The following is a 27,660-nucleotide window of genomic DNA, read 5'->3' on the forward strand; positions in this document are numbered from 1 at the left end:
TAGGAATTCTGGGAATCCTTTTTAATATGTGGGTACCCTGAAGAAAAATAAAGTGTTCCAGGCAATAGAGGCATGGGGTTTATTTACTTATGTAATTAGCAAATCAACCCTTAAGACCCTGAGTCTAATAGGTGGTAAACTTCATTACACCTTGAAGGCGTGGTGGAGCCAGAATTCAGCCCCAGGCCAGAAACTTCACTCTCTTTCCTTTTGTTCTTAAGAACTAGCCCTGAATGGACATCTGTGTTTTATATCTAGAGCCACGAAAATTAACCAGCTTAACGTGCTGTTCCCCTGCAAACAATGGACCCATTTGCACTTTTGAAGCATGGAAACAGATCTCACTTGTAGTGAGAGGTTCTCTGGGGGACAGCTCTTCAGCGTGGTTGTCTGGGCTCTCTCTGCTTCCCGATAAAACCAGGTGCACACATCCACAGCTTGAAGCCGCCTCATGTATCTACAGTGCGTTGTGTTGTGTTGTGTTGTGTTGTTGTTGTGGTTAATGTTCTCTAGTATTTCTGAGAGTTTATACAATATCCAAATTGACAGAAAGGTACCTCCCGCCACAGTCTAATGTTCTCTCCCACAACTCTCCAAATGAGCATATCTATATATCTTTAGTATACTAGATAGTGTGTGTGTTTGTGTGTGTGTGTGTGTGTGTGTGTGTGTTTGTGTAAAGAGAGACACAGAGAGAGAGAAACCTAGGCACTCTTTTCCAGGGAAACAAATTATTTCAGAGTCATGCCATCTTTATTATTTTCAAAGAGAAAATTATCTTACAAACTATCATTCAAGTCAACACTTGATTTTGACAATGATAATATTGATATTCTGATATTGTTTTTCCTTGAACCAACTATAAGCTCACTGTGTCTGAAGCGTCCATGTTAGGGCAAAGACATCTAAGAGCAGAAGTTCCACTCCATTAATATTCCTGATATCGGCTATGCTTATTTACTTCTAGAGAACAGTCTCAGCAGACTTTTTTTACTCGATCTTTTTAGCAATCCAGAGAGGTAGGTCTTGTCATTGCTGTCTTCACTTCTGCATGGAAAGCAGCAATGTTAGGTCATTCACCCAGGGCCTCAGCAGCTTAGTCTGTCACAGTTTGAATCAAGCCATGCTATCTTCCAAACCAGGACTCTTAATCACCGTGTACCAGTGTTCATCTCAAGAATGACTGCAGTGTGCAGGAAGGAGCCTCTTCACCTGTCGAAGGGGCTGCCTGGAAGTGGCCTCAATTTGTAGATACTAGGGTGGGAAGAGAGAGAGAGAGAGAGAGAGAGAGAGAGAGAGAGAGAGGAGAAAGTGGACAGGAGGAAAGGGGAGCCACAGAGTGAATTGCACCAGCTTCTCTCACAGGGGTTCCTCTCTATATAGCTTGTCCTTTACTTAAAAATACATAAGATTGGGTTATACCTGGGCTAACATCAGAGATATGTACTCAGCATTCCATCTTTCTGTGCTGTAGGATGCTATGGGAGGGAGCTGTAGGTGAGCCATGGCAATAAACTCCCTTGTACTCTCAATTCTTTCTCAGAGGTAGCCATGGCCTCTACAATAAAAATGTCTTCTAAGTCAGCCTTACACATTCAGCTCATCCTAAGGAGCTGCTGGGGAATGACCAACAGCCTGCTTCCAGGTACAACACCCAATTACAACACTACCTCTGGGGCAGACACAAACTCCTTGAAGCTGGACATTGCTGAAAAGAGTGGTGGCCATTGGTTCCCATGTACCCCTAGATAAAGATGATAGACTAACGTGAGTGGGAGGTGGTACTGCTGCCAGGACAGATTTAGGCCATGCAGCCCTCTACTGAATTCTGGTCCTGGTGTGGTGAGCTGCTTCCTTGGGACATGCCCTCTCTCCCACTGCGGCACTTTTACACGCTTCCACAATGACTAAAGCTTACAGAATGTCAGCTCCGCCAAACTTGTGGCCTCTTTGTAGCAGGTGAATGGAAGAGGAACCAGGACAACATTTTGATGAGTGATGGGAAGGAGTGAGAAGGAGGGACGAGAGAAGGACTGGCTTTGGAGTTAATGCTGTTCATACGTCCTGAGCAGTCTACTTCCTCCTGCATCATGTGCTTACCCGAGTCGGTCTCAGGAAACCCTCATCACCAGGTCCCAAATCCTTGTAACTGATCCCTGGTAGGACTCACTCCAGGTCAGATCCAATGTCTTCTGCTCCCGGCAGAATTTGTAGCCCACAGTCACCTAGTGTGCTACTTTCTCACACTTTATGATTCCAAAGTCCTCAGAGGGTCCAAATGCATCCCCATGCCTTTTTTCTTTCCATTTTCTATTGTGAAAATATGATAGCCAAATGATCTGATTCCTAAATAAGGATCCCTCATTGCAGTACACACTAATATATCAAACTAAGTTTTATGAGAAATTATGAAGGTTATGTAATTAGAAGAGGGTCTTTGATAAATACCTGCTTAATAAGGAGAGTCAGGTAAAGTCATGCCATGGTCATTAATATTGTACTTATTGTATGACGTGTCTAATATTGAACCTCAACTTTCAACTTAGTTTACAGTTAAAAAATTCCTTCTTAACAGATACAACTGTAGCAGCCAGTTTGAGGTAATGAAAATATTTCTTCTCCTGGCCAAAAGCCCACACTAACACTCCTCCGCTGATGGAGAGCCAAGTTGTCTTTTGAAAAAAAAAAAAAAAAAAAAAAACGAGAAAGACGTTCACGAACCTTGTCCTTTTGGTGGTAGGTGGTAAATCCACAGGACAAGAAGTCCTGTCCTTCCAGTTGAGCATTGACCCTTTGCATTAAATGGCTCTCAGCAAACCCCAGCTTCTTCAATGCTGCGTGGGTTTTACTTAGGACTCTTATATGTCTTTTTCTAAGGAAGGTTCTCAGGTCAGTTTTGGGTAGAGGTCCACGGACATCTCCTTCCAGAAAATACTATAGAAGGCCACCACTAAAGCAGCCTTCCCTTGTCCTTCTTGTATCAGCTGACTGTTCTTGCTACTGGAGGGAAGAAATCACAGACCCATTGACTAGAGGCTGTGTCCCACTTGCTAGTGAAAGAGTTGTTATAATCACATTAGAATATGCTATGCCTAGTGAAATTTGGAGAATTTTTAATATACGAAAGAAAAATAGTTCTAAATCTACCCCATGTCTGTGAGACCAGAGACTCTGCAAGCTAGCCAAGCCTCCCTGCATGTACTGAATGCTTTCTTGCCTTAGAGACTACATGTAAGTGTTTGGGTTGAGACGCCCTCCTGCTGGGCTTCAAATTAGGTAAGACTGGTTAAGCAAATAGAAGGTAATGGATTGTGTCCATACATGGTTTCGTTCCACCTTGGACCAACTTTATCAATCACACAGCATTATCTGTGTCACATATGTCTCCAGGTAGCAGAGAGCAACCACCATCATTATCAGATGTTGGGGTGAGCCAGAAAGAAAAAAAGTCCCCTCCCTCCCCACTGAATATATACAGCCATTGTGTTTCCTGAAATGGACAGCTTTCATTTCTCAGCTCTTGTTAAGTATACTCAAGCTTCCCAAACTGTCGAACTCACCTACAGGTAGGAATGGTACCAGTACCGTACTCACAAGCCTGTCCTCTCGGCTGTGACATGGCACTGCCATCTCCTTCTGTCAAGGTCAGTATTCGTTCTTACTATGTCACATTTCTCTGACTTCCTTGTGAGCTTAAATCTAAGGACCCTGTTTAACTGTATGCTGAAGTGGAAGTGGGATTTAAGTGGAGGGTTTTTTTTTTTTAAACAGTATTTTCCTGAATCATGTTTGTCTCCCTTTTTTTTTTTTTCTAAAACAATGTCCTATTTTTAAAGCAGTTGTTGTTGGTAGAGATTTGGAACCTGCAGTTTTCCCGGAATGCTAACAGAAAGACCCAGAAGTATAGTTTAGAGCCTCCTTTATTTGGGTGTCCTCCACGCTTCCTTCATGCAGCAGTGCGCATGCATTTCCTAGCATCCTGCTGCCCTCTGCTGCACGAAGGAGTTTGTGCAGCCTTCCCTACAGGCTTCCTCCCCGCCCTCTGATTAGACTGAAACTGCAGCTCTAAGAACATCCTTCATGGATCCTGCTTAACAGGACAGAACCAATGGGGAGGCAGCTTTTTAAGGCCCAGTGTGTGGGTGGAAACGGGGCCATGGGTTGACTTCTTAGACCCTCTCAAATGGGGAGAGTGTCTCTGCTCTAGCTTAGATGAACTCTCTCAGTGTGACATCAGGGACACCTCAAAATTCAACAATTAGGAGGACCATGGATTGAAGAAAAAAAAAAAAAAGAAAGAACTTGTTTGTTTTTAAAGCCCAGAGCACTGAGCTTCTGAAGAAGGAAATGTGGAGGATTCCCTTCACCTCTCATCCTCTGTAAGATACCATTTTTAAAAATGTGATTTACAGTGTTTTAAGGGTTGAATATAAGTCATTTCTGAAGGCCTCATATACTTTTACAAGTACTGTAAATCTTCATCAATTAGTAACATATTGGTAATATCACTCTGACTCTAGCGACTTGCTCTCAGAACTGTCCTGAAACAATCAGATTTGTCAGCTTTCAGTATAATCCTGATATGGTTTTCTGCCAAAATTGTCTTAATCAAGGTGGTGACCTCCTGGACCTGCCTTTCCATCTAAAGAATACCAGTGTGCCTATTTCACGGAGTCACTTAGGGGTTCTGCGGGGTAACATGTGCCCGGCACATGGCAGATGCATTGTAACTGCTTGTTCCTTCCTCCGCATTCCCTCTTTCTTCTTGTCTGGAATGGTCAACATCTGCCTTTGACACTGGATTCTAATGGGTAGGTAGGTGATGGGCTACAGCACGCTCTTCTGGAATTGTCTTTAAAGGAGCTGAGAGACAAACCTTCCTCACCATTAGATTTCAAGTATTGGCAAAGGAACTTGCAGGAAGAAGGGGGCAGTGGGAGCAGTTTTTACTGCTGAAACTTTAACACACCACCTACCCAGGAGCAAGGAATACTTTTCTGTGAGAACAGGAGAGACTTCCCTCCTTCAGCTCTCTCTATAGATGCAGCTATGATAGGAGGGGAAAGGGCAGTCCCCAATGCAAGGAAGATCAGCTGGTGGCAATAAAATTCTTCTCTAAACAATCTGTTAAAATATCATACTTACATTTTAGAACCAGAAATATTACTCTCTCTCCATATATATATAATTTTTCATCCAAAAAGATTATTTTACACTTAATACCAGAGTTTAAAACAAAGGCATGCCTACCTCCATGCATGCAAACTTAGCACATAAGGAAAGCAGACAGTTTTCTATTTCCATGTGTGGTTATGTCCTCCCAATAACACAGGACACTGGGTGGATCTTGCTATATAGTAAGTTTCCATGCAGAGAGCAACGCTGCAGACAGCAGCACTGCAGACAGCAGCACTGCAGACAGCAGCACTGCAGACAGCAGCACTGCAGACAGCTTCTATTTGATGGCAAGGAAGAATAGACCCTGTGCCCCTCCTTTCACCTGGATTCTGCTCTGACACCCGCCTGATTATGAGCAGAGCAAAGTACAAAAAAGCCACACAAAATTGCACATTTCACAAAACAACAACAACAAAACTGCATGAAGACTTCCAGTCTTTTGGCAGCTGCCCAGAGTAGGATTTACTCCATTCATGTCAGGCCTCTAGAGGTAGCTACAGCCAGCGGGTTTTCAACCTTCCTAATTCCTAATTCCTCCTCCTAAATGCTGTGACCCTTTAATACAGTTCCTCAGGCTGTGGTGACCACAACCATAAAATTACTTTCGTTGCTACTTCATAACTGTAATTTTGCTACTCTTATGACTTGGAATGTAAACATCTGTGTTTTCTGATGGCCTTGGGTAACCCCTGGGAAAGGGTCACTTGACCCCACAAGGGGTTGTGCCCCACAGATTGAGAACCAGTGAGCTAGAGACTAGCTTAGATATTGCTATGCCCAACAATTTTATTTTGTACAGGAAGACACTGAGGCCTAGTAGGGTCACATGGCCTGGGTGCCTTCCCTTATTTTCATCTTTCTTTCCATAGTGTCTTTGTTAGGGGTGCTACCTCCCCCTTGCCACTGTCTCTGTTCAGACACAGAAACCTGCCTCCTTGCAAACACCAGGAGGTAGAGAGGGATAGGGGTAAATGCACATAGTCCTCCTCCATCTTCCAGGGATTTACCTTTTCCAATAGAAATTATAAGAAACAGAAATAAAAGAATCAACCACCGGATGAGATAACTTGTTTCTTTAAATTGTTTGAGAAGAAAATTCCATGTTCAAGAATAATATTTTAGCCTTCTTCCCAGATGTGGGAAGAATCCTTCTGGGAATTGGCAGTCACACTCTTGTTACTGTAGCAGGAGAAGGTGTTTGCTTGTTCTCACAGCAACTCACTCAGTCTCTTTGAGTTTCTTATAAAAGTAACACTATTTAGAGTCGCTGTCTAAAGAAATGATCGGGAAATGAAACAATGGCTAGTTACTGTTTTGAGACTTATTTTTAATATACATTTGTGGCACATGAATCATATATTGATTGCAAATGCAAACTTGGGGGGAGGGGCAGTATTTTACTGGGATGTAAACCTTCAGAACCGGTTTTCCCGGTTTCTTAAGAAAACTGGTTGGGTTGGAGATCAGGGTGGGGAAGGGTATAAGGGACTTTTGGGATAGCATTTCAATTGTAAATGAAAAAAATATCTAATAAAAAAATAAATAAATTTTACACAAGTGCAGAAAAAAAAAAAAAAAAAAAAAAAAAACTGGTTGCAGTCAAGTTGCATGAAATTTGGCACAATTCTGCCGCCTTGTGGCAGCTTTGATAAATCTCTCATGTATTCCAAGGTCAGCTCTGTCCTTAAGTAAGATAGGAAATGTATCCTGGTTTTCAGTTCAGTGCCTTTGACACAAAACTACCCAGTGAAGACCACTTAGCCGCTACCTCTGTCTGCTCTTGTAACAGAATGATTGGAAGGCCTCCATCGCCTTCGTGGTTGGGAACCGAGTTGAGGATAATCTTCTCATTCATGCCCTTGACCTGGCTGTCCGACTCCCTCAGCGGAAACTCTTCAGTATTGTGTCATGGGAAGACATTCTGCAGCAGGTACCTGTCTGTTCCTTTCTGCCTCGGGACATCCAAAGTCATTCTTCCTTAAATTTGTGGATTGAAATGTTAGTATAGACAACAGTGAACAAAGTAGTCCTGGGCTACTTTGTTATTTGTGATAGATTACTTTAAGTTCGCAAACCCACTGTAAAATGTTGCATTTGGAAGGACTAACCTTCTCATCAATGCAGTCCATTTGAACTTCATACCACTGACAAAGATTTCTGTAAACATTCCAGGCACCATGCAAAGATCTCTGAGGAATTATTTAGTACGGAGTTAGATAATAATGAAAGAGTAGGCTAAATAAGGCCCATGACTAATTGAAAAACGATGTCTATAGAGAATCCAAGCTGGCTCAAGTCAGAGGGCAATGCAGGTATTGGAGAAGAGCTGTCAGGTGGCACAAACACGTGCAGGTACCAGCACCCTGACGAGAGGTTATAAATACTACATCTACTGTCTTGCTAAGTTCCCTAGTGGCTTAATTTAATTCACTAAGTCACTAATGTATTAAAAAATTTCACAGATCTGTGTGTCTCTTTAATCTTTCATTCATTACAAGTTAATTCAACTTTTTTGCAGATGGATGAAATACAGTCACTTGCTGAAACTGCTTCAGCTAAAAAGGGGAAAAAGCCCACAACTGCCAGTTTACCATTACATTACGAGGTGAGTGACTGAGTCTGTCAAAGAGACTTTTGTAATGTTCAGCCATAGAAACTGAAGTCCATATGATACTTTAAAAATTTTTAATTCAAATTTTAAAAGTAAATTTCCACTATCCATTGATTGTTTGTTCCTCATATACACAGACACATACACACTCCACAAATATACCTTTAAGAATAGACCTACCTAGATTATTTACACTATATTCTCCCAACTGAAAAGCATGAATCATGAGTACTTACCAAAACACTAGATTGTACTTTCCTGGGATAAGTACTGAATATGTGATGGCATTAAAGGGAGCCATTATTAGTGTTAGCTCCTTGAGAGAAACAGAAGAAAGAGCCTTCAGTTGGAGTGATTTTCCAGCAGCTAGCAAATTTTGTGCACATTTTACATCAATGTAAAACTTGTGATTTTCCTCAGATTGGTGGCACACTCTATTGCCAGCAGCTGCTTGATACAAAAGCCCAGCCCGTGTGACCGTGTGCCAGGGTGCCAGTGTACCCATGTGCCAGGATGCCAGTGTACCCATGTGCCAGGATGCCCATGCAAAAGGCTTACAAATCAGGCTCAGTGCAAAAGAATTTCTTCTCACCCTACCTCATCAATATCTAACTTAGGGCTTTCAAGAGATCTAAAAATCCAGTGATTAATTACAATATCACTTATATTTTATTAGTCACCATTTTATGGCCATGCAGACCTAAACTGTGGAGATGTAAGGGCTTTTCAAGACAAACTTGTTTGCACTTCATTTTGTTAGTGACTAATAAACTTTTCTCACGTCCTGGGTCTTGAATGATTCCATAGTGGCCTCTGTAGGAAGCCTGAGTACCGTCTTAGCAAGTTTCACTGTCGATGTTGGTAGTTGAGAGTACTGCAAATGTCTTGGCATTAATTCTTGCCACACTGCGCTCAATGTTTTGGCAAACTAACTCTGCTAGCACAGTCAAATTACACACCTCCCATCATTCCTTACAATGTTCTGAATGTGTGCTCACCAGTTGAAACATTATGTGATACCTGGATTTAAAATAGTGAGGCTTTTTTTTTTCTTCTGAAGTGGTCAAGGAAATCCATGTCCAAGTATCAGGCCTGGGATCAATTAGGCCCCCAAAGGATTCTTTCTTCTTCAAAGATACCCAGTAAAACACAGAGATGATAACAGGGCAGTTTTGACGTTTAATCTGGACAGGCATTTTGACTTGGATGTGGGATAGCACAATGCTACAAATCCAGGGCTTGCTTAGAAAGCCATCCCTCTTCAACATGTGCTAGGGCTCTTGGTTGCATATTCTTCACTCAGGGGAGGTCCCTCTCACATCTGGCTCCCCCACATTCTTCCACTGGAGCATTTGGGCAAGAAGCCTCCCACACTTGGTTTTCTGAATGGTTCCAGAAGGAAAAAAAAAAAAAAAAAAAAAAAGGCAGGGTGGAGCACCACAGATCGGCCTTAGAGGCACCAGAAATTCATTACCATCAATCACTTGGAAGAAGAATGACAAAAAGCATAAAGCAAGCACAGGCTCCTGGTCAGCACTGGCCTAGGACAGGTCACATCTGGAGAGAGATACATTTGCATTTCTCATCTCACACCTGAAAAGACCTGATCCGTGCCTGGGGGTGTGTGTGTGTGCAGGAAACATAAGTGGCCATAGAAGAGGCTCAGAAGCAAGAGCCTTCTGGAGCCACTGGACATCTGAGCCAAGCAGACAGCCTGCTCATGAGTCCTTTTCTGCATGCAAGGTCTATAGCAAATAGAAAACCTCTACAGACAAACTCCTTAGAACGTAATTAGGAAATCTTGCATTCCTATTCCAAGGAAACTTGGCCACTGGGAAAAGCAAGAGTATAATAAAGTAACTTGGCCTTGGGGGAGGTCGTGAACCTTGATTTCTTCAAGCTCTCCATTTTGGATGAAGAGCTTAAAATTATCATGAAGACAATAAATGCAATTGCATATTCATTTCTACTTGTAGGATATTCTCCTTGACTTTAAGCCACAGTCTCCTCTTTCTTGCTTTAAACAGAGTTAACCTATTTGACTCCCTAGTTTGTTAGCTTGTGTTTGGTTAGTAGCCACCAGTTAAAGCAAGACTCCATTACAGTGACATTTACCCATGAGCAGTAGAACAGGTCAGAACCATATTACATACTTCCAGTGGAGACCTGCAATGTCTGTCCTAGCAAAGCCCACATTCCTGGGTGATTCGCTCAAGGTTTCATTTGAATGGCTTGGTGTTATATACACAGAGACTCATTTAAAATTGTGTAGTTTCTCCTGAAATGTTAGAATGTCATCTAGCCATGATATTGTATACATGACCATCTTTATTTATAAGCCATAGTCCTTTGAAAGCCTGCTTAGTTTTCTCCTCCAGAGGTATCGCTGCAATTCCTCTGTTCATTCACCCTGTTGCTTTGAAAATGACGACTGATCCCCAAGAACCACTCCAGGCATTCATACAGGAATGTGAAGAGAATAGTCTGCATCACGTATGATCTCAGGAGTGTTATTGTTCTTACCACCCACTACTGACGATGGAGATGATCCTCTGTCCTGAGCGTAGCAGCATCCCACACCGGTGCTATTTAAGGATATGGATGCACATGAAAGTGGGTTTATACACGGATAAGTTTTGCCAAATACTGGCATTGCACAACCATTATCTGGACAGTGCATGAGGGGGCAGAAATGTGGATATTGTGAAGACTTGGAGCTTAAGAAGCATTGGGATTATAGACAAACAGTAAACATATGAAATTAGGCTGGCGTGTAGTAGGTATTCATCAGACACTCATTAAAAGAATAGATAATAGGCGCAAAAAATAGTCAGTGGGGTCCGGAAGGGACAGGGAACTGTCCAGAGAGCTAAAGGAAAAAAAGTTTAGCATTAGCTAGGGTGTGGGAGAAGAGATTAGCATTAGCTAGGGAGCTAGGGCTTAGGAGAGGAGTCAGAGAAGTTCTGAGGAGACAAGGGCACCTGCAGAGAAAGGGAAAGGGGCGTGGACATTTTGATCTGTATAAGAACAAAACAAAACAAGAAGAAAAGTTAACTCACATCCCAATCTAAAAGGAAATATAAAAGCTCCCCATTTCATACACGGGGAACCTATGTTAGGAAGTCCTGTAACTAGAAGATCTAAAGTTAGAAGCTGAAATAACTTAGATTGTGCCACAGGTAAATACACTGGTTCAGATTTTCCTATTTCATCATGAACCCTTTCATTTGCCTCAGTGCTGACTAACATGGGAGGGTAGGTCCTGACATTCAAATGTAGAAAAGGGAATCTTAGGAAAAGAGCAGTAAAACAGAGCCACGGGAACTAGAGTGGTCTCTGTGAGCATGAGAGAAGTCTCAGTGAGTGTGAGAAAAGTCTCAGTGCATCTGGGATCGGTCCCAGTGAATAGGCACTAAACTTGTAGCTCCACAATACAATAAACACTGGCTAGGAAAGGATAAATCCTGGATGTGACAATCTAAACCTGTGGAGATGGAGATCTACAAGAAAGTATTTTTAAGGTCAGTAGTTAAGAGCACCAACTAGTCTTTTAGAGGAGCTGAGTCCAATTCTCAGCACCCACACAGCTGCTCACAACCATGTGTAACTGTACTTCCAGGGAATCTGATGTCCTCATTTTGGCGGCCAAGGGGACCAGGGATGTCTATGGTGCGTGCGTGCATGCGTGTGTGTGTGTGTGTGTGTGTGTGTGTGTGTGTTCACGCAAACACACACACACACATGCAAGCAAAACACCCATAAAACACCCACACAAGGAATGAAAGAAGGAGGGAGGAAAGGAGAGAGGGAGGGAAAGGGAAGAAAGGGAGGCAGAAAGAGGAGAGAGAGAGAGAGAGAGAGAGAGAGAGAGAGAGAGAGAGAGAGAGAGAGAGAGAGAGAGAGAGAGAGAGAGAGAGAATGAGAATTTTAATACTGAGGAAGTATGCTCTTTAGATTCTAACTGAACGTGCATTTACTGAGTGCACACATCCAAGTCTTTTTATGTGCATCTATGCTTTATGACCCAAGTGGAGAATATATATGCTTTTTTACTTTGCAAATATACCAAGTCCTGACTATAAATTAAAAGGAAACTATTGCCAGTCATTCCAGATCAACTAAAATGTCTTAAAGAGAAAGGTCTGTGTGCCTTCAGTCTAAAGGTTCATACACTTGCAAATCTGGTGCACAGTAGGTGAACATCTTAATACTGGTGCACAGTAGGTGAACATCTTAATACTGGTGCACAGTAGGTGAACATCTTAATACTGGTGCACAAATTTCAAACTTGATGTAGTGACTGAAAAATGCCAAAGCCAAAGCCAGGGTGAGACAGTGACTACTTCTACAATACAATCGACTCAGAGTTTCCCATCCTAAACATCTTTTTTTTTTTTTTTTTTTAATTTTGTATTGGTTACTTTGTTTATTTACATTTCAAATGTTACCTCCCCTTCCCAGTTTCCTCTCCTCGCACCCCCCTCCCCATCCTAAACATCTTAAGTTACACACTATGAGTGTTTTCACTTTGTGCCAGCAGCTGTGTCTCCTGCCCAGCTGGACATGTGGGCTGAGGTTGGAATGGCTATCAGTGGTTTCCTTAAAAAAGACATACTCACTCGGTCCTTAAAAACAAAAAGTAATAATAATAATAAAATAATAATAATAATATAAAATAAAAAGTAAAAAATAAAAAAAAATCACTAAAACAAAATTATCTACAAAGGGGGATTTATACCCTATTTGTTAAATCAATTTTCAATTTCTATACAATAAAACCAGGGATAATCCTAGCAACTACATGATGCTCTGCATGTTGTGCCTGTGAGAAAATATTAATTTCTATCATCAGTTTAAAAAATTTACTTTTTAACAATTTCACACTTTTTGTTGTTGTTTCTGTTTATCAAGAAAGGGTTTCTCTGTGTCACCCTGACTGTCCTGAAACTTGCTTTATAAACCAGGCTGACCTTGAACTCAGAGATTCACCTGCCTCTGCCTCTGCCTCTGCCTCCTGAATGCTGGAAATAAAGGCGTGCACCACCATGCCTGGCTCAATTAGGTTTGTTGTTGTTTTTCTAAATAAAAGTATTTTATGTTTTTTTTTAAGTCATAACTTGAAAAAATGCTGGCATTAGTTTCAACAATAATGTACCAAGTGCTGTCTAAGATGGTAGAGAGATGGGTCAGGGGTTAGAGCGACTTATCATTCTCCAAAAGACCTGAGTTGCTAGCATGTGTCTCCCACCTGCAAAGCTGCTCACAACACTAGCACCAGGGGATCTGACACCTTCTTCTGGCTTCTGTAGTCAGTGACACACACACACACACACACACACACACACACACACACACACATACATGCATACATGCATACACAACCAACATATGCACACAAATAAAAGTAAATAGAAGAAGGTGGTAAGGGATCCAAATGTTCTGTCTTCAGGTCTTATTTTGTCCAGTTTTAGACACTGCTGGTGCGTTGGTTACGATGTCCTGATGGATTAAATGCTCCAGGGTTTTGATTCTCAGGTCCTGGATGTGTGGACCCATTGCTCAGACTTTCCCCAACAAGGACCCAGAGTCATTTCCAAAAATATAGATTGTTATAGTGAAGTAGGCTGCTATGTTCTGGATTCCTAGCTTGAGAATCATTTCTTAAACTGTGCTTCAGGTCAACAGTCCATGCAGTAATGTTATAAGCTTTTATATTGGAGGTGAACCTTGTCAAAATAAAAAAAAAAATAGACAAATGCTTCAAATATAGGAACAAATAATATGTGAAATTTTAAGAGGTTTGATATTATTAAAATGGCAGCTGTTCTGAGACCAGAAGGAGTGGTATGTCATGAAAGCAACAAGGGAGGGGGCAGGGTGGGGGCAGGAAGAGTTCCCTGGCCTTTTCAGTCCTGAGTTTTAAAGCAAAACAAAAACATTCTGGAAGACCTGGAAAGTAGCCAAGCTAATGCCGTTATTCCATGGAGCTTAGGGACCCACCAGGAAATTACAGACTGGTTAGTTTAACTTTACTTGTAGGGAAAGTATTAAAGACTGCAGCAGGAGATGGAGTGGGAGGCTGCTCAGTGAGCTACGGCTTGATTATGGCAAGCCTGGATGGCCATGTCCTAGGAACTTGTTGAAACGCTTTGAAGCTATTACAGCCAGTACAACCTTCAAAGGATACAGTGGAGCCCAGAATCTGTGCATCCTCCCAGCCTTCCTGGGACACCTATAGAATATGGCCCACATACAGTCTCCAGGCCCGGGCCTCTAAAGCCACTATGAAAATAGGAGAAAATAACTGCTGGGTAGAAACATTTTGAAAGCTGGAACCAATTAATACAGCTTGATATTTATAAATGTAAAATAATGAGACTTGGAATAAAATGTAGGAATATTGAGCTGTAACAAAGAAGTACCACCTTGGGACTATAAAAAACACCCTAGGAGTTATTGCATCGAAATTTGGGCTTTGGATCTGACATTTGACCAAAGAATAAAAGAATGTTGAGAGAGAGAGAGTATGCAAGGAAATCTTTACTGAGTAGAAGGTTATGAAGAACTGCAACCAAGTGAACTTTGTCAAGTTGATACAAAGAGCAGTCCAATGAACTTGAGGCCCCGTATGTATGTTGAAGGATGCCAGAGCAGCTCAGGAAAGAAAGACCTGCTGGGCAGGATCAAGCTGGGCGAGGAACTGTGGAAGGTCAGGGCTCCATTGCATTAGGAATGTGCTTCTGAGAGGCAAATATGTTTCCCTTTCAGATTTGAGACATGCAGTTCTATTTTCAAGGAAAAGCACTCAAACAAAGGTATCCACAAATGCCCCCATTGTTGGCAAGCTCTCCTCCACCCTAGCTCGCAGGCAACTGACCACAACTACATGGCAAACAGTCGTCAGTCCAGAGGAATGAGATGGACATGGTTAGCTCCGAGAAACTTGAAGGTCAACTGCAGGCTGACTGGCCATGTTGTTTGGAGAGTAGTCAAGTCAGGAATCCAGTAAATATTTCTAAGATATGAGTGTCAATGGAGGATCAGCTACAAGAAAAAGCAAGGTTCTGCTGGACATATATGGCCTCTCTCACAGTCTACACACCATTGGTGGCTTTGATTTTTCAAAACCTACTTTAAAAAGGGCTCTTAAATGCTTCAACCTCTCTTCTAGCCCATCACCCACCAAGAGTAGTGGAAAGGAAAGAGTAATAGGAAACAGAGGTTGTAGACCTGTTTAGAAATAGTTCATTGGGGCTATTTATCAGTCTAGTTCATGAGGCAATCACCATTCACAAATCAGCAGTGACTATTCCACCCAGAAGAAACCACGAGGCTCCATCAATTGGCTGGAGTTCACAGAAACAGCAAGAAGCCACCACTATATCATGAGAAGTTTTTTGATGAGTTACCCTCTACGAAGTCACAACAAGCAAAGATGAGCCAAGAGGATGCAAGGCAAAGACCAATGAGGCAGAGCAGGGTGAACCAATGTCAGAACCTCATCCACTGTCTATGGGGTCAGATTTATATTCTTTGTGAACATCATATGTCCTTTCATGCTTCTGCTTTAGCAAAACATCTTCTTTTATGTATCTGCTTCAGCAAAACATTCTTTTGCATGTCTGTGTCAACATTCTTTCACATGTCTGCTTGAGTAAAATATCCTTTCACCTGTCTGACCCAGCAAAACATTATATGACATAAGTAAGTTTCCAAATAAACCAGAAATTTCCACTTCAGTCCACAGCCCTAGAGTCCATCAGATAGATGCTGCAGAAGGCATTGGAAAAACTGTTTTATGTCTGTAGTTAATACTGAAAAATCGCACTTGTCAATAATGGTAATATCTAGCATTTCATCTGCCCCAAGCTTTGTACGAATTGGCTTAGACCCTAATCCTATCATCTAACTACCACAAGATACTTATAGGTCAATTAACATAGGTCAATTAATGACCACATAGGTTGAGTAATTTGTTGACTTCAAGGACACTCCTCCTTTTACCTATATCACATGTGGCAGAAAACAGTTAAAAATCTGGAAGCACTTGTGAATTAACAGTGTCATGAATATAGGTAATGCTAGTCAATTAGAATTAAATTTTAAATTTCTTGTTACCTCTCTGTTTTGTTTTTCATTCTTCCTTTGATTCATGGAAAACACAAGAAAAGTATAAACACAGTAAAGACACATGATAGGTTTAGATGCATATTGGGACTAGTTTGATGAGTTCCTTTTGCCCAAAATGTTTGGAGCAACAGGGATCTTTCATTTCTGTAATTAAGATTCACATAGTTATGGTAACTGCAGTTCACATCCAACTCGGTTGTAAATTGAAAGGCCAGGGCTCTGTCTAAAATGCTGAACCATTGGAGAGAGCTACGCCCTCCATTTTTGACTTGGTAAGACAATAGACACACTGAGTAGACACACTAGTCAATCAGACTGCCTGGGTTCAACCTTGTCTCTAGGGCTTACCAGACCTGTAACCTTACCCTGCACCTGGAGTTTCCCTCTATGAAGCCTGTAACTAAGAACGTTGACCTTATAAGCCTGTAGCTGTGACTAAATAAAACAGTGAATAGAAAACACTTGGTACCCGGCATTGAGTAAATGTCCATGAAAGCTAGTGATTATTAATACTTTAAAAACAATTTCTATTGTCAATCAAACCAAATGCTGTTATCTTGTAGTATAGGGGGTCATAAAAATACTAGAAAGGCAACAACCAGTCTTTTTTTGGAAGTTAAAATATTTTTGGTTCATTAAATATTTATTATTTCAACATGCATCAGAAATAAAATTAAACACCAGGATGATGGTTCTATGGGCAAGATTACTTGTTGCACAAGCACGAGGACCAGAGTTCAAATCTCCAACCTCACTGTAAAAACCCAGGTGTGGACACATGCACACCTATCACTCCAGAATTCCAGGAGGGGAAGAGACAACAGGTTTGTTGGGACCAGACTGCAGTTGGCCTAGTTCCAGGTTCAGTTAGAGACCCTGTCTAAGGGAAGAAGATGGGGAGTGAGACAACAGGACACCTGACATTCTCTTCTGCTTTCTACATATGTGCACACACATGTGTGATACATCACACACTCACATACACATAAAAATGCTAAATAAATAAATAAGACTACCAATCTGAAATTTTCTCAACTTTATAGCCTAGACTAGGCCTACATTGTTTCTTAAAACATGATTTATACTTGACTTAAACAAAGGTAATATGTTGGTCCTGCAGGAGGTATACAGATCTGGCTAAAGCATCCAATCAGTTCTCATCATTAAAATACAGAAAATGTTTAATTTTCCATGCATTCCACATGTATGTGATGGTCTATTAAGAACCAAATCTATGGTTGGAGATATATATATATATATATATATATATATATATATATATATATATATATATACAGATATAATGCCCTGCCCTCATATATCTGAACATGAGTTGCAGGCATTAAGCAAAAAACAAACAAGCAAATAAAACTGATGTGTGCACAATTATGTACTGAGGTAATTAGGTATTTTAAATTGGAGTTAATTAAAGGAGAAAATACAGCAGATGAAGAAGGGTTTGGCAATAGTCCTAGACTAGTTAGAGTTGCTGTGAAGAAATATCTGAATCTGTGAACTTTATGAAAAGGGACATTTATCTGGCTTATTATTCTGGCAACCAGAAGGTCTAATCAGCGTCATACTGACATTGTCCTGATGAGAGCTCTCACACACTGCATCACAGCATGGTCCTGAAGCAGAAAGGAACCCAGCCATGTGAAGAATGAGCATGTATGTACAAGTGATGTTGGTGAGGGAGCAGGAGAGGCATTCCTTCAGGGGGCAGGATACATTCTTCTGAATCAACCTGTGTTTGAGAGACTTCCCTGGAAAACAAGAAACGACTCCAGGGAGGAAGCAGCATTATTCCAAGCCAAGAGACAGCATTTTCTATGAGTACCAATATCTTAAGAGTCTCTGTGATTCTCAGTACTACCACAATGGGACAAAACTTCCAGCACGTGAACCTTTGGGGAGACAGCCACAGCCAGACATCAGCAGATACCAACAAAAGGAGAAAATGAACTGGTAGAAAACACCAGAAGAAACACTCAGTCACAGGGAACATTATGGTAAACAATGTGGTGGGGATAGAAAACTGTTAGAGAAATGAAGAGGACAGTGTGCCCAGGAAATGGAGAAGGGAGAAGAGAAAGGCTGCAGAAAGGGCTGTCTTAGGAACAAACTCACATCTTTACCCAATAGAAAAGGAAATGGTGTTAAGACTTTGGAAAGCAGATGTTCTGAGAACGTTTTTCTGGTTGCTGAGTATGCATGTATGTATGGGTGTTCACCTGCATGCAATCCCACACATGTGTTCTGCGACACACATGCAGTAGTCAGAAGACAACTCTCAGGAGTTGGTTCTGTCTTTCTACCATGTGGGTCCTGGGTCCTGAATTTGACTTGTCAGGTTTATGACAAGCATATTTGAGTTTCTGAGCCATCTTGCCAGTTCAACAGCACTTGTCCAATAAATATAAGCGACTTTTTAATCCAATAGCCAATTCTTCTAGCCTGTATCTGTGTTTGGTTTGGCACTTCTTCCTTCCTTTGTACCTGAAGATGGAGCGAAGAGTGAGGATTGGGGGACTAGAGGTCACACTCCAGATACACAGAAGCACGAAAATTGCTACCACAGTTCAGTTGCAGCTGTGCGTTGTCTCTCTCCCAGGCAATAGGTCCTTTGGTACCCGTGCTGCATCTTGGACAGTTTCAGTGTGGGTCCTATCCCTGCTTATCCACTGTCTGAGGACCACTGCCCTTTGGCTGGAAGTGAGATACAATAATGAGGTCGGCCACAAGCTCGATGAAGAACAGACTCAATTAGAACCAGGTTTTAAACACAAAATGTCTATACCTAACTTCCTACAAGGTATTAAAATGTTACAGAATGACAGAAAACAAACCTACTGTTTACACAGCTATTAAGGATGAGCACAGGAGGGAGGAGACCATGACTAGTTCTGTTGCTGTTGCTCTGCACATGATAGGAATTCTGTATGAGGACTAGGCTGGATGAATGGGTACCTGCCATAGTCTCCAGTCTGTGCTTGGGTGAGACTGGGGAAGGAGCATGCACAAGGACAATGATATGGAAGATGATACAGACTCTAGGCCACTACCCCTTTAGACTTTGTTCACCTCTATATTATAGCAAAAATTTTCATTATGTATCAACTTGCAAAAGCCGGGTTATCAACCCCAGCTACAAAACCATCAAATATGCAGCCAATAAAGCAAGCTGGAAAGAGAGGGTCTCCTGAGTCATGGTTGTGAGCATGGCCCATGATAGATTCATAGTTGCTAACAGGAGGTGAGATTAGTTTTAATTAGAATGTTAATTCTTACTGACTACTGACTGAGCGAGGCAAAAGGGAAGAAAAAGATGACAAAGACACTGGAAAAACAAATGACTTTCTTTTTGACCTCTCTCATCCCATATCTTCAAGGTATATCAGACTTGACCCACTCTAAACCATGTTTCCAGTCCTTCCCCAGGTTTAACCTCCCACTGAAGTGCTCTGTAGCATGAAGTGTGCTTTTCAGCTTCTCGCGGCAGAACTGCAGGGTCATGCCTGACTCTTTTCCTCATTGCTTATAGAAAATTGGCAGCCATCTTCCAAGTTGGCTTCCTGCATACCTCCTAACCTTGTGTGTTTGCCATCTTCTCTGGCCTCTACAGGCTTACCCAGGTCTTTGCTTTCTATTTAAATATTTTTAAATGCACTGCAAATATTAGAGACACTGAATGCATCTTACACAAAGATATGCTTGAATTCGTTCATCCATTTTACACATACAAATAACCACAAAAATACTCTCGGTGGGGCTGGAGAAATGGCTCAGTGGTTCATAATACTCTGTTATTCCAGAGGACCCATATTCAATCCCCAGCACCTACATCCTGGCACAAAACCATCTCTAACTTCAGTTCCAGAGGAACAAGTACTCTCTCCTGGCCTCCATGATCACCAGACATGTACTTGGTACACAGGAATGCATGCAGGCAAAACAATGGTGTACCAAAAATAAAATTTAAAAAGACCACTCAATACCAGAACAGGTTCCCTTCTATGCACACCCCCGACCCCACCCTCTTTCCCTCCAGGTCTCTCCCTCCCACCCTTGAGATTGTTTTATTCTCCCTCCTAAGTGGGACTGAGGCATCTTCACTTGGGCCCTTCAGCTTGTTGACTTTTTAGAGTTCTGTGGACTGTATCTTGGGTTACCTCACTCAGGATAACCATCCATTTACCTGCAAAACTCAGGATGTCCTCGTTCTTAATAGATGAGTAGTATTCCGTTGTGTAAATGAACCACATTTTCTGTATCCATTCTTCTGTTGTGGGATGTCTGGGTTGTTTCCAGCTTCTGGCTCTCACAAACAAGACAGCTATGAACATAGTGGGACACATGCCCCTGTGGCATGGTGGGGCATCTTTTGAATATATTCCTAAGAGTGGTATTGCTGGATCTTCAGGTAGGTCTATTTCCAATTTTCTGAGGAACCTCCAGACTGAGTTCCAGAGTGGTTATACCAGTTTGCAATCCCACCAGCAATGGAGGAGTGTTCCTGTTTCTCCGCATCCTTGCCAACCTGTGTTGTCACCTGAGAGAGGAAAAAAAAGATCACTCAGACCATATCTGTAGCATTATAATATAAAGGAACTATAACATTGCCTCTGTGTTATATCAAATATATGAATATAAAAACATAATTATGACTTTAGCATCTTGCAACATAGGAAATCAATTCTATAAAAATCTTATGCTTAAAACTGAAATTGTTTCAGACAGGAACAATTATGGGTCAGAGATGTAACTGTGGGATGGCAACCCCATCCCTCACTTGATGCCCTGTCTTCCTGCTAGAGGAGGGCTCTATAAGTTCCCTCTCCCTACTGTCAGGCATTTCTTCTAAAGTTCTCCCCTTTGAGTCCTGAGAGTCTCTTATCATCCAGGACTCTGGTGCCTTCTGGAGGGTCCCCCCAACCTTCTATTTCCTAAGGTTGCCTGTTTCCATTCTTTCTGCTGGCCCTCAGGGCTTCAGTCCTTTTCCCTCACCCAATATCAGATCAGGTTCCTCTCTCCTCCCTCCCCCGCCACTTCCCCCACCCCCTGTCCACTTTCCATCCCAGGTCTTTGACCCATAATTGTTCCTGCCTGAAAGAATTACAGGGATGGAAATGAAGAGAGGAGCCTGAGAAAATGAAGGTTCAATGATAGGCCCAAAGTGGGATCCAGCTCAAGGGGAGGTCCCAAGGCCTGACACTATTACTGAGGCTATGGAGTGCTCACAAAAAGGGATCTATTGTGACTGCCCTCTGAAGGACCCAGAGCAGCTGAAAGAGTCGGATGCAGATATTTACACCCAACTAATGGACAGAAGCAGCTGATCCCTGCTGTTGAATTAAGGAAGGCTGAAAGAAGCTGAGGAGAAGGGCAATCCTGTAGGAGAACCAGCAGTCTCAATTAATCTGGGCCCCCCAAGATCTCTCAAACACTGGACCACCAAACAGCATACACTACAAAACAGCATACAGCAGCTGATGATATGAGGCCCCCAACACACATACAGTAGAGGACTTCCAGGTCTGTGTTCATTCAGAGATGATGCACCTAACCCTCAAGAGACTGGAGGCCCCAGGGAGTTTAGAGGTCAGGTGAGGTCAGGTAGTGGGGGCATCCACATGGAAACAGGGGGTGGGGAGGAGGTGTGGAATGTGGAGCAGTTGGAGGGTGGATGGGGGTACAGGGAATAGAATATGGAGTGTAAAAAAATAAATTAATTTTTTAAAAGTTAAATAAATATATATTTCTTTGTTATAAAAAAAACTGAAATTGTTTCATAATCCCTTTTGTTAAAATTCATGCTTCAACCTCACTCTTATTTGGAGGCTGTTTGGAAGTTCTCAAACTCTTACAGTGAGTCAGGCTACCAGGAAACCTGCAGAGCCCCATGGCCTCGTGCTCCCCAACCTGTGAGCACACCACCGACTCTCATTGTCAGGAGTAACCCAAGATAATTAGCACCCACCTAGGATTGTATACGGCTGTCAAGAAACCATTCCTCGGGTTACACTTTCATGGGGATATCTAATTATTTCAGCCATTCCAAAGTTCTGCTTTTATCCTTTCAGTCCTTGCTAGAGCCACAGAGGAGCAGGTCAGGGGACAAAAAGGTGTGACACAGTCCCAGGTGATCTTGTATTGCATGGTCTCAGGTTCAATTTAGCATGTCAGGGAGCAGGGAGAGAGGGAGACCCTATCTGGATTTGATGCAAGGGACTAATATATTACCTTTTGTAACTAATAAAGTTTCAGAGGCCGACAGCAAATTTCTGATTTGCTTTTCCTCCAGTAAAATGTCTGCTTTGAATTATGCAGAAAGAATTCTTCTTGCCAACTTGTTTCAATTTCCCACACAAAACCATCGTCAGGGGCTTCCTACAGTGGCTTATTTCAGGATTCTTCAGCCATTGGAGAAACACAGGAGATACACACACACACACACACACACACACACACACACACAACACACACACACACACACTTTGCCCTTTCCTTGCAGAAAACAGAGGAGGAAAATGTGTCATTGAGGCTTTGTGCAGTGCTTTCCTTTTCCAAAGGCTGGGGTGAGCATCACTCTGCAGACTCAGAAAAGAAACTCAGTCTTGCCAGAATCCCATCTTCTGGATGCAGGCCCGCCCTGCACGGAGGTGGAGAGGCCATCGCTGTGTGATGTGATTTAAGAGGTGCTGGATATTCTGCCTGTCCAGAAATTGCCCCCACACCCGCCTGTTGAGTTCAGGCAAACTGTCCATAAAACCCTACTTTAAATGAAATGAACCTGCAGTTCTGGAATGCTAGCCCATTACATCCGCTATGCTTTCAGCATGCATTTATGCTTCAGGGGGAAAGCTAGTTCTCTCAAGGGGATATGCATGTGCCCCAGTGGTGTGAGAAGAGTTAGCAAGACAGAGGGTTGCGGCAACACTGTAAGCCAACGGAAGCAGTGTCAGCACACTGCCGTGGTGAGAGTGTGTCAAAGCTCAACTCAATGTCTCCCATGTTCATTCACTCCGTGTTTTTTTAAAACAGTGTTTTCTGAACCAAATAGTCAATGATCTTGGATGAGATCATCAAGAATACAATAATAAGGAGTGGAGAGGTAGCTCAGTGATTAAGCACACTGGCTGCTCTTCCAGAGGACCCAGGTTCAATTCCCCAAACCCACATGGCAGCTCACAACTGTCTGTAACTCATGTTCCAGGGATTCTGACACCTTCATACAGACCATACATGTAGTCAAAATGCCACTATACATAAAAAAATAAAAACAAATAAATTTTAAAAACAGAATATAACAATGCTAACTCACATTTGATTTTTATTTCCTAGACCTATTACCTTCCCACATAGAATCATATTTTGATCCTAGCAGTTGCTGGCAGAGCAACCTTAGATGCCACTGTCTTAAAGCAGATGAGCAGAACCAGAAGGAACCAGGTGCTTGCCCATTACTACAACTGACAGGGTCAGAGCTTTATGCTAGATTCTGATCCAAGCCCAGCACTCACTCTGATACCTCCAGTTCTCTAACACACAGCCCCCACAGACAAGAAGTTGATAGTTAACTTTAATCTGTTTAAATTTGCTCATCTGGGCATGTCCGCCTGCTACCTGTGAACTGCATGAACCCCAGGACTGCTGTGAATACAGTCCAATACATTTGTACACCACAGTGTCAGGTCACTGTGTCAAAAAGTTGGACATCCCTAAAAGGAGTAAGCTGTAGGAGTCTTTTCCAGTAGATCTAGAAAAGTCATCTTAAAGAAAAAAAAAAAAAATAGATTGGGTGCGGTAGCACATGCTTTTAATTTCAACACCCAGGAGGCTGAGATTTCTATTAGTTCAAGACTAGCCTGGTCTACATAGTGAGTTTCCCCTCATCTTAAAGTCACATGTGGTGCTGGAGAGATGGCTCAGCAGTTAAAAGCACTAATTGCTCTTCTGGGGTACCCAAGTTCAATTCCCAGTACACCCACAGAACCTGAAAAGCATCTGTGATTCCAGTTCCTGGGAATCTGATGCCCTTTCCTGGATTTCACTGATACTGCATGCATGTGGTGTACAGACATACATGCAGGCAAGCATTCATTACATGTAAAATAAAAATAAATAAGAAGTTCTGGAACTATGTATTGGGAATAGTTGTACAATTGTATGAATGCAAATGGAATTTTTTATTTTCAGCCATAACATAAAGGAAAGGGTTAGAGGATTCTTTTTTCTTTTCTATTTAACCATTAAAGGGAAAATGCCAAACACAGAAACATGTCAGGTATTACTATCTATCATTCATGTGATTCCTCAAAAAGGTGTGTGTAGGGGGGAATCTCTCACGCAGAATACTGACCACTTTGCATAAACTTATAAAATATAACAGTAAGCCAAAATAAGCAGGGGAAAGAAAACTGTAAATTGGCAGACATTAACTTTAGATACCTCTAGAATCACTTGAAACTTGGGGTACTGAGAAGAGAAAAGGTGTGGTTGGTCTTGATCAAGTATTATGATGTGACTGTGAGATCCAGGGCCCCTCCCAAAACAGACCTGCTTCACTCTATAGCCAAGCGTACCACCTACATCATCTTGTGGATGTTACCAGCAGTGTTTGCTTATTTCACTCTTTGTTTATTGGTTTTTTTGCTTGTTTCAGGGGAAGGGTCTCACTATATAGTCCTGGCTGCTCTGGAACTCATGATGTAGACCAGGCTAGTCTTGAAATAATAGAAATCTCAGCCTCCTGGGTGTTGGAATTAAAAGCATGTGCTACTGCACCCAATCCAGTTTTTCTTTTTTCTTTTTTTCCAAAAAATATTATTTAATACCAAGACAGTTAAAATCAGAAGCTGTGCAGAATTTGATAGATAACATTTGTCCATAAGTATTGTTTGCCTCCCAGCACTCGCAGAACAATTACATGGGTAATATGGCATCAATGAATATGTACTGACAAAATGGAAGTTGTTGCAAAAGGCCGATATGCCCTAAACATCATAGTCTGCATACAGTAACATCATATCCACAACCTGAAGAAATGGTGAGCCATAGTTTTCACCTCATCAGACAAAGATACATTTGCCAGCACAGTGCTTCCAGTTCAAAGGCATACCAGGACTCTTGTGTGGTTTAAGTTGTAAGGGTTTAAACTGTCACCACTGAAGCCAAGAACCTCAGTCCATTTAACATTGCCACCACCAAGCCTTCAACAACTTGATCAGAAAACAGGACAAGCATTCAATGAACAGAGGAGCTTCAGAAGGGGACTATGGGGGTGGGAACACAGAGATCAAGAGTGATGACAACAGGAAAGCAACTTGTAGCAGCTCTAGCTGGGACCCTCAGAACTCTGGGGTGGGGGAAGAGAGAGACAGAGATGGAGACACAGAGAGACACAGAGAGACAGAGACAGAGAGAGAGCACACGTGCACCCAGGCATACTCACTTGCCAAACTAGTGAAGTAGCACAATTTTTACTACCCTAGTCTTCCTGCAAGGCTGATCTGGGAAAGGGAGTAGGAGTGACTTCACGTCAGCAGGCATCAGGCATAGGGTGGCCTTTTATAGGGCACAGGTTGCTGAGTTTCTCTAGAAGATGTTTATGCTACTTCTTTAACCCAGCATGTGTTTTATTGGTTGCTTATGCTATTGGTTGCTTACCATGTGTTGACACAAAGCTAGCACTAGCTTTAAGTTCCTTGTAATCTAATGAAAAATGGATAGAAATCAGCGAGCTTTTTACTACTTGATAACCAAGAAGTTGTTAGAGACACAGAGAGTGCACAGAACAATGCCTGTGTCTTTCTTAAGTTTTGACAGAAAGGGCTAAGAAAATGTGTTGAAATTGGAGTAGACAACTTATGCAGTAATGCTAAAGGAATTCTTAGCAATCAAGCAAACAGAACAAGGTATTACAAACAGTGGACTTTCCTGACACTGTAGGAGGGCAAGTGGAAGGCACAGCACGTGGAAACTCAGCAGGTGAATCCAGACTGGGTTATAGAGGAGCTCTACTGTACTCTGCTATAATGTGCTACACGCAATTTAGGCCTGAGAAATACAGAGGACCTAGGAGCATGGGAGGGCCTATCTGGGCAGCGACACAGGATGGAGGTACAGGAATTCCATGGGAGGTTTGGAGGGTAGCACCATCAACAATGTTTAAATACGGTATAGTATTTTAGTTGTATGTGTATGTTGTAAACTTTTAATATAATAGCAATATATTTTAGTTATAAAAATATAGATAATTTGGAAAATATAGTAAGACCATAGGTCATGTACTGTAAATATATCTGTGAAATACTATACTACTTGGAGCCCTATATCTCTTTTCAAAAATGGAAATTATATGTTTTCTATTTTTTTCACGCGTTATGATGTTAGTGTTGTCAAAATCCATATTTGGGATGTGTGATGGAAAGTATGCTTCTATTCAGGAACATATTTAACTCCTCTCATCTCTGCTAAATTTATACTGTTTACCAATACTTGTAATTGTTTCCTTATGAGAGTTTTCATAAACTGGAAATTCCAGGTTAAAGTCTACAAATCTTTCCAATCTCTTGACACATATTGCCAAAATGCATCAGAGGTAATTTGAGCCAGTTCACATTCTTTCTAACAATTCCAATATAACCTCGCCCTCTTCAACACTAAATTTCTAACCCTCAATTTGATAAGCAAACTATCATACAGTTGGATATGTGACCATATTTTCGTTGATCATGTCTTTTAAAAAAGTATGGAATTTATCAGTGTGATTTTGTTCTCGGACTCTCTGAAATAATGGGAGGCCCCACCAACTGTTGGAATTCAGGATGGGGAATGCTGGCTTTAAGTAATTTCAAAACAGACTTCAAATGCTATGAGAGATACAAAAAGGGTATCCATCGCCATGCAGCCTCACAGCATACTTCAAGAGGAGCAGACACACGGAACTACTAAAATTTCAGCTGCAGGAGTAGACACAAGAGAAACACAAGTGAGACCTACATCAATAGGACTAGGGACAGCAATCTCAGGATCTTGGGAGTGTGGGAAGGGTGGCATGCTCTTTGGTTTGAGCTTCTCCATTTCTATCATTTTACCTCTTGCTGCCAGCAGCTCTGATGTGACATTCTTCAACATTATCTGGAGGACCTGTTAAAGGTGCTGAACCCAGTCCAGACCCCAGTGATGGGTACTACCTGAGATCCCACTGTGTGCAGAGCTTCTTTGTCTCCAAAACCACAGAGTTGGGAATGCTTCTGAATACATGGGTGATCTGAAAAAGTCCAACTGGTGGCAGATTGTTCTTTTGGACCATGTTAATGCATTACCAAGAGCATCCCCATGTTGGCAGCTGGATAGATAAAAGGGAACATGGCCAGGACCACACATAAGGATAGGTCAACCACTGGACAAGGCTCTGTGTGTATGTGTCCAGCACAATAGTATCTGCTCTGGAGAACCCCTGTTAACCTCAAGCTAACTGGGAAAGCCAAGTGGGGAGACACACATCTCATTTGATGCATCCAACAATTATTGCCTAACCATCTCTACTTACAGCTTTGAATTTTTATCAGTTGAAAAATAAGAAAGGTCAGTGCTTTCCTGGGGATTGCTACTGAACTGTGGACAAGTGGAAAAGACAGAGGCTGTGGAGAAAAACAGAGCAAGAGCAGGACATGGAAGGAGTGGGCAGTGATGGCAAAGTTGAGTGGCGATGTTTGGAGTCTACAGGAGATACC

General features: G+C 41.9%; 1 protein-coding gene across 1 annotated transcript in view; it reads left to right on the top strand.

Moving 5' to 3' along the window:
• Spag17 (sperm associated antigen 17) overlaps positions 1-27,660 on the top strand; it is a 237,961-nt gene that overhangs the window by 32,162 nt on the left and 178,139 nt on the right. The window contains exons 2-3 of the mRNA XM_021195509.1: positions 6,968-7,108; positions 7,697-7,783. Coding sequence (XP_021051168.1) covers positions 6,968-7,108; positions 7,697-7,783 — 228 coding nt within the window. The remainder of the gene's footprint in view (positions 1-6,967; positions 7,109-7,696; positions 7,784-27,660) is intronic.

Source organism: Mus pahari, chromosome 4, assembly GCF_900095145.1.
Source record: "Mus pahari chromosome 4, PAHARI_EIJ_v1.1, whole genome shotgun sequence".
Taxonomy (NCBI): Eukaryota; Metazoa; Chordata; class Mammalia; order Rodentia; family Muridae; genus Mus; species Mus pahari.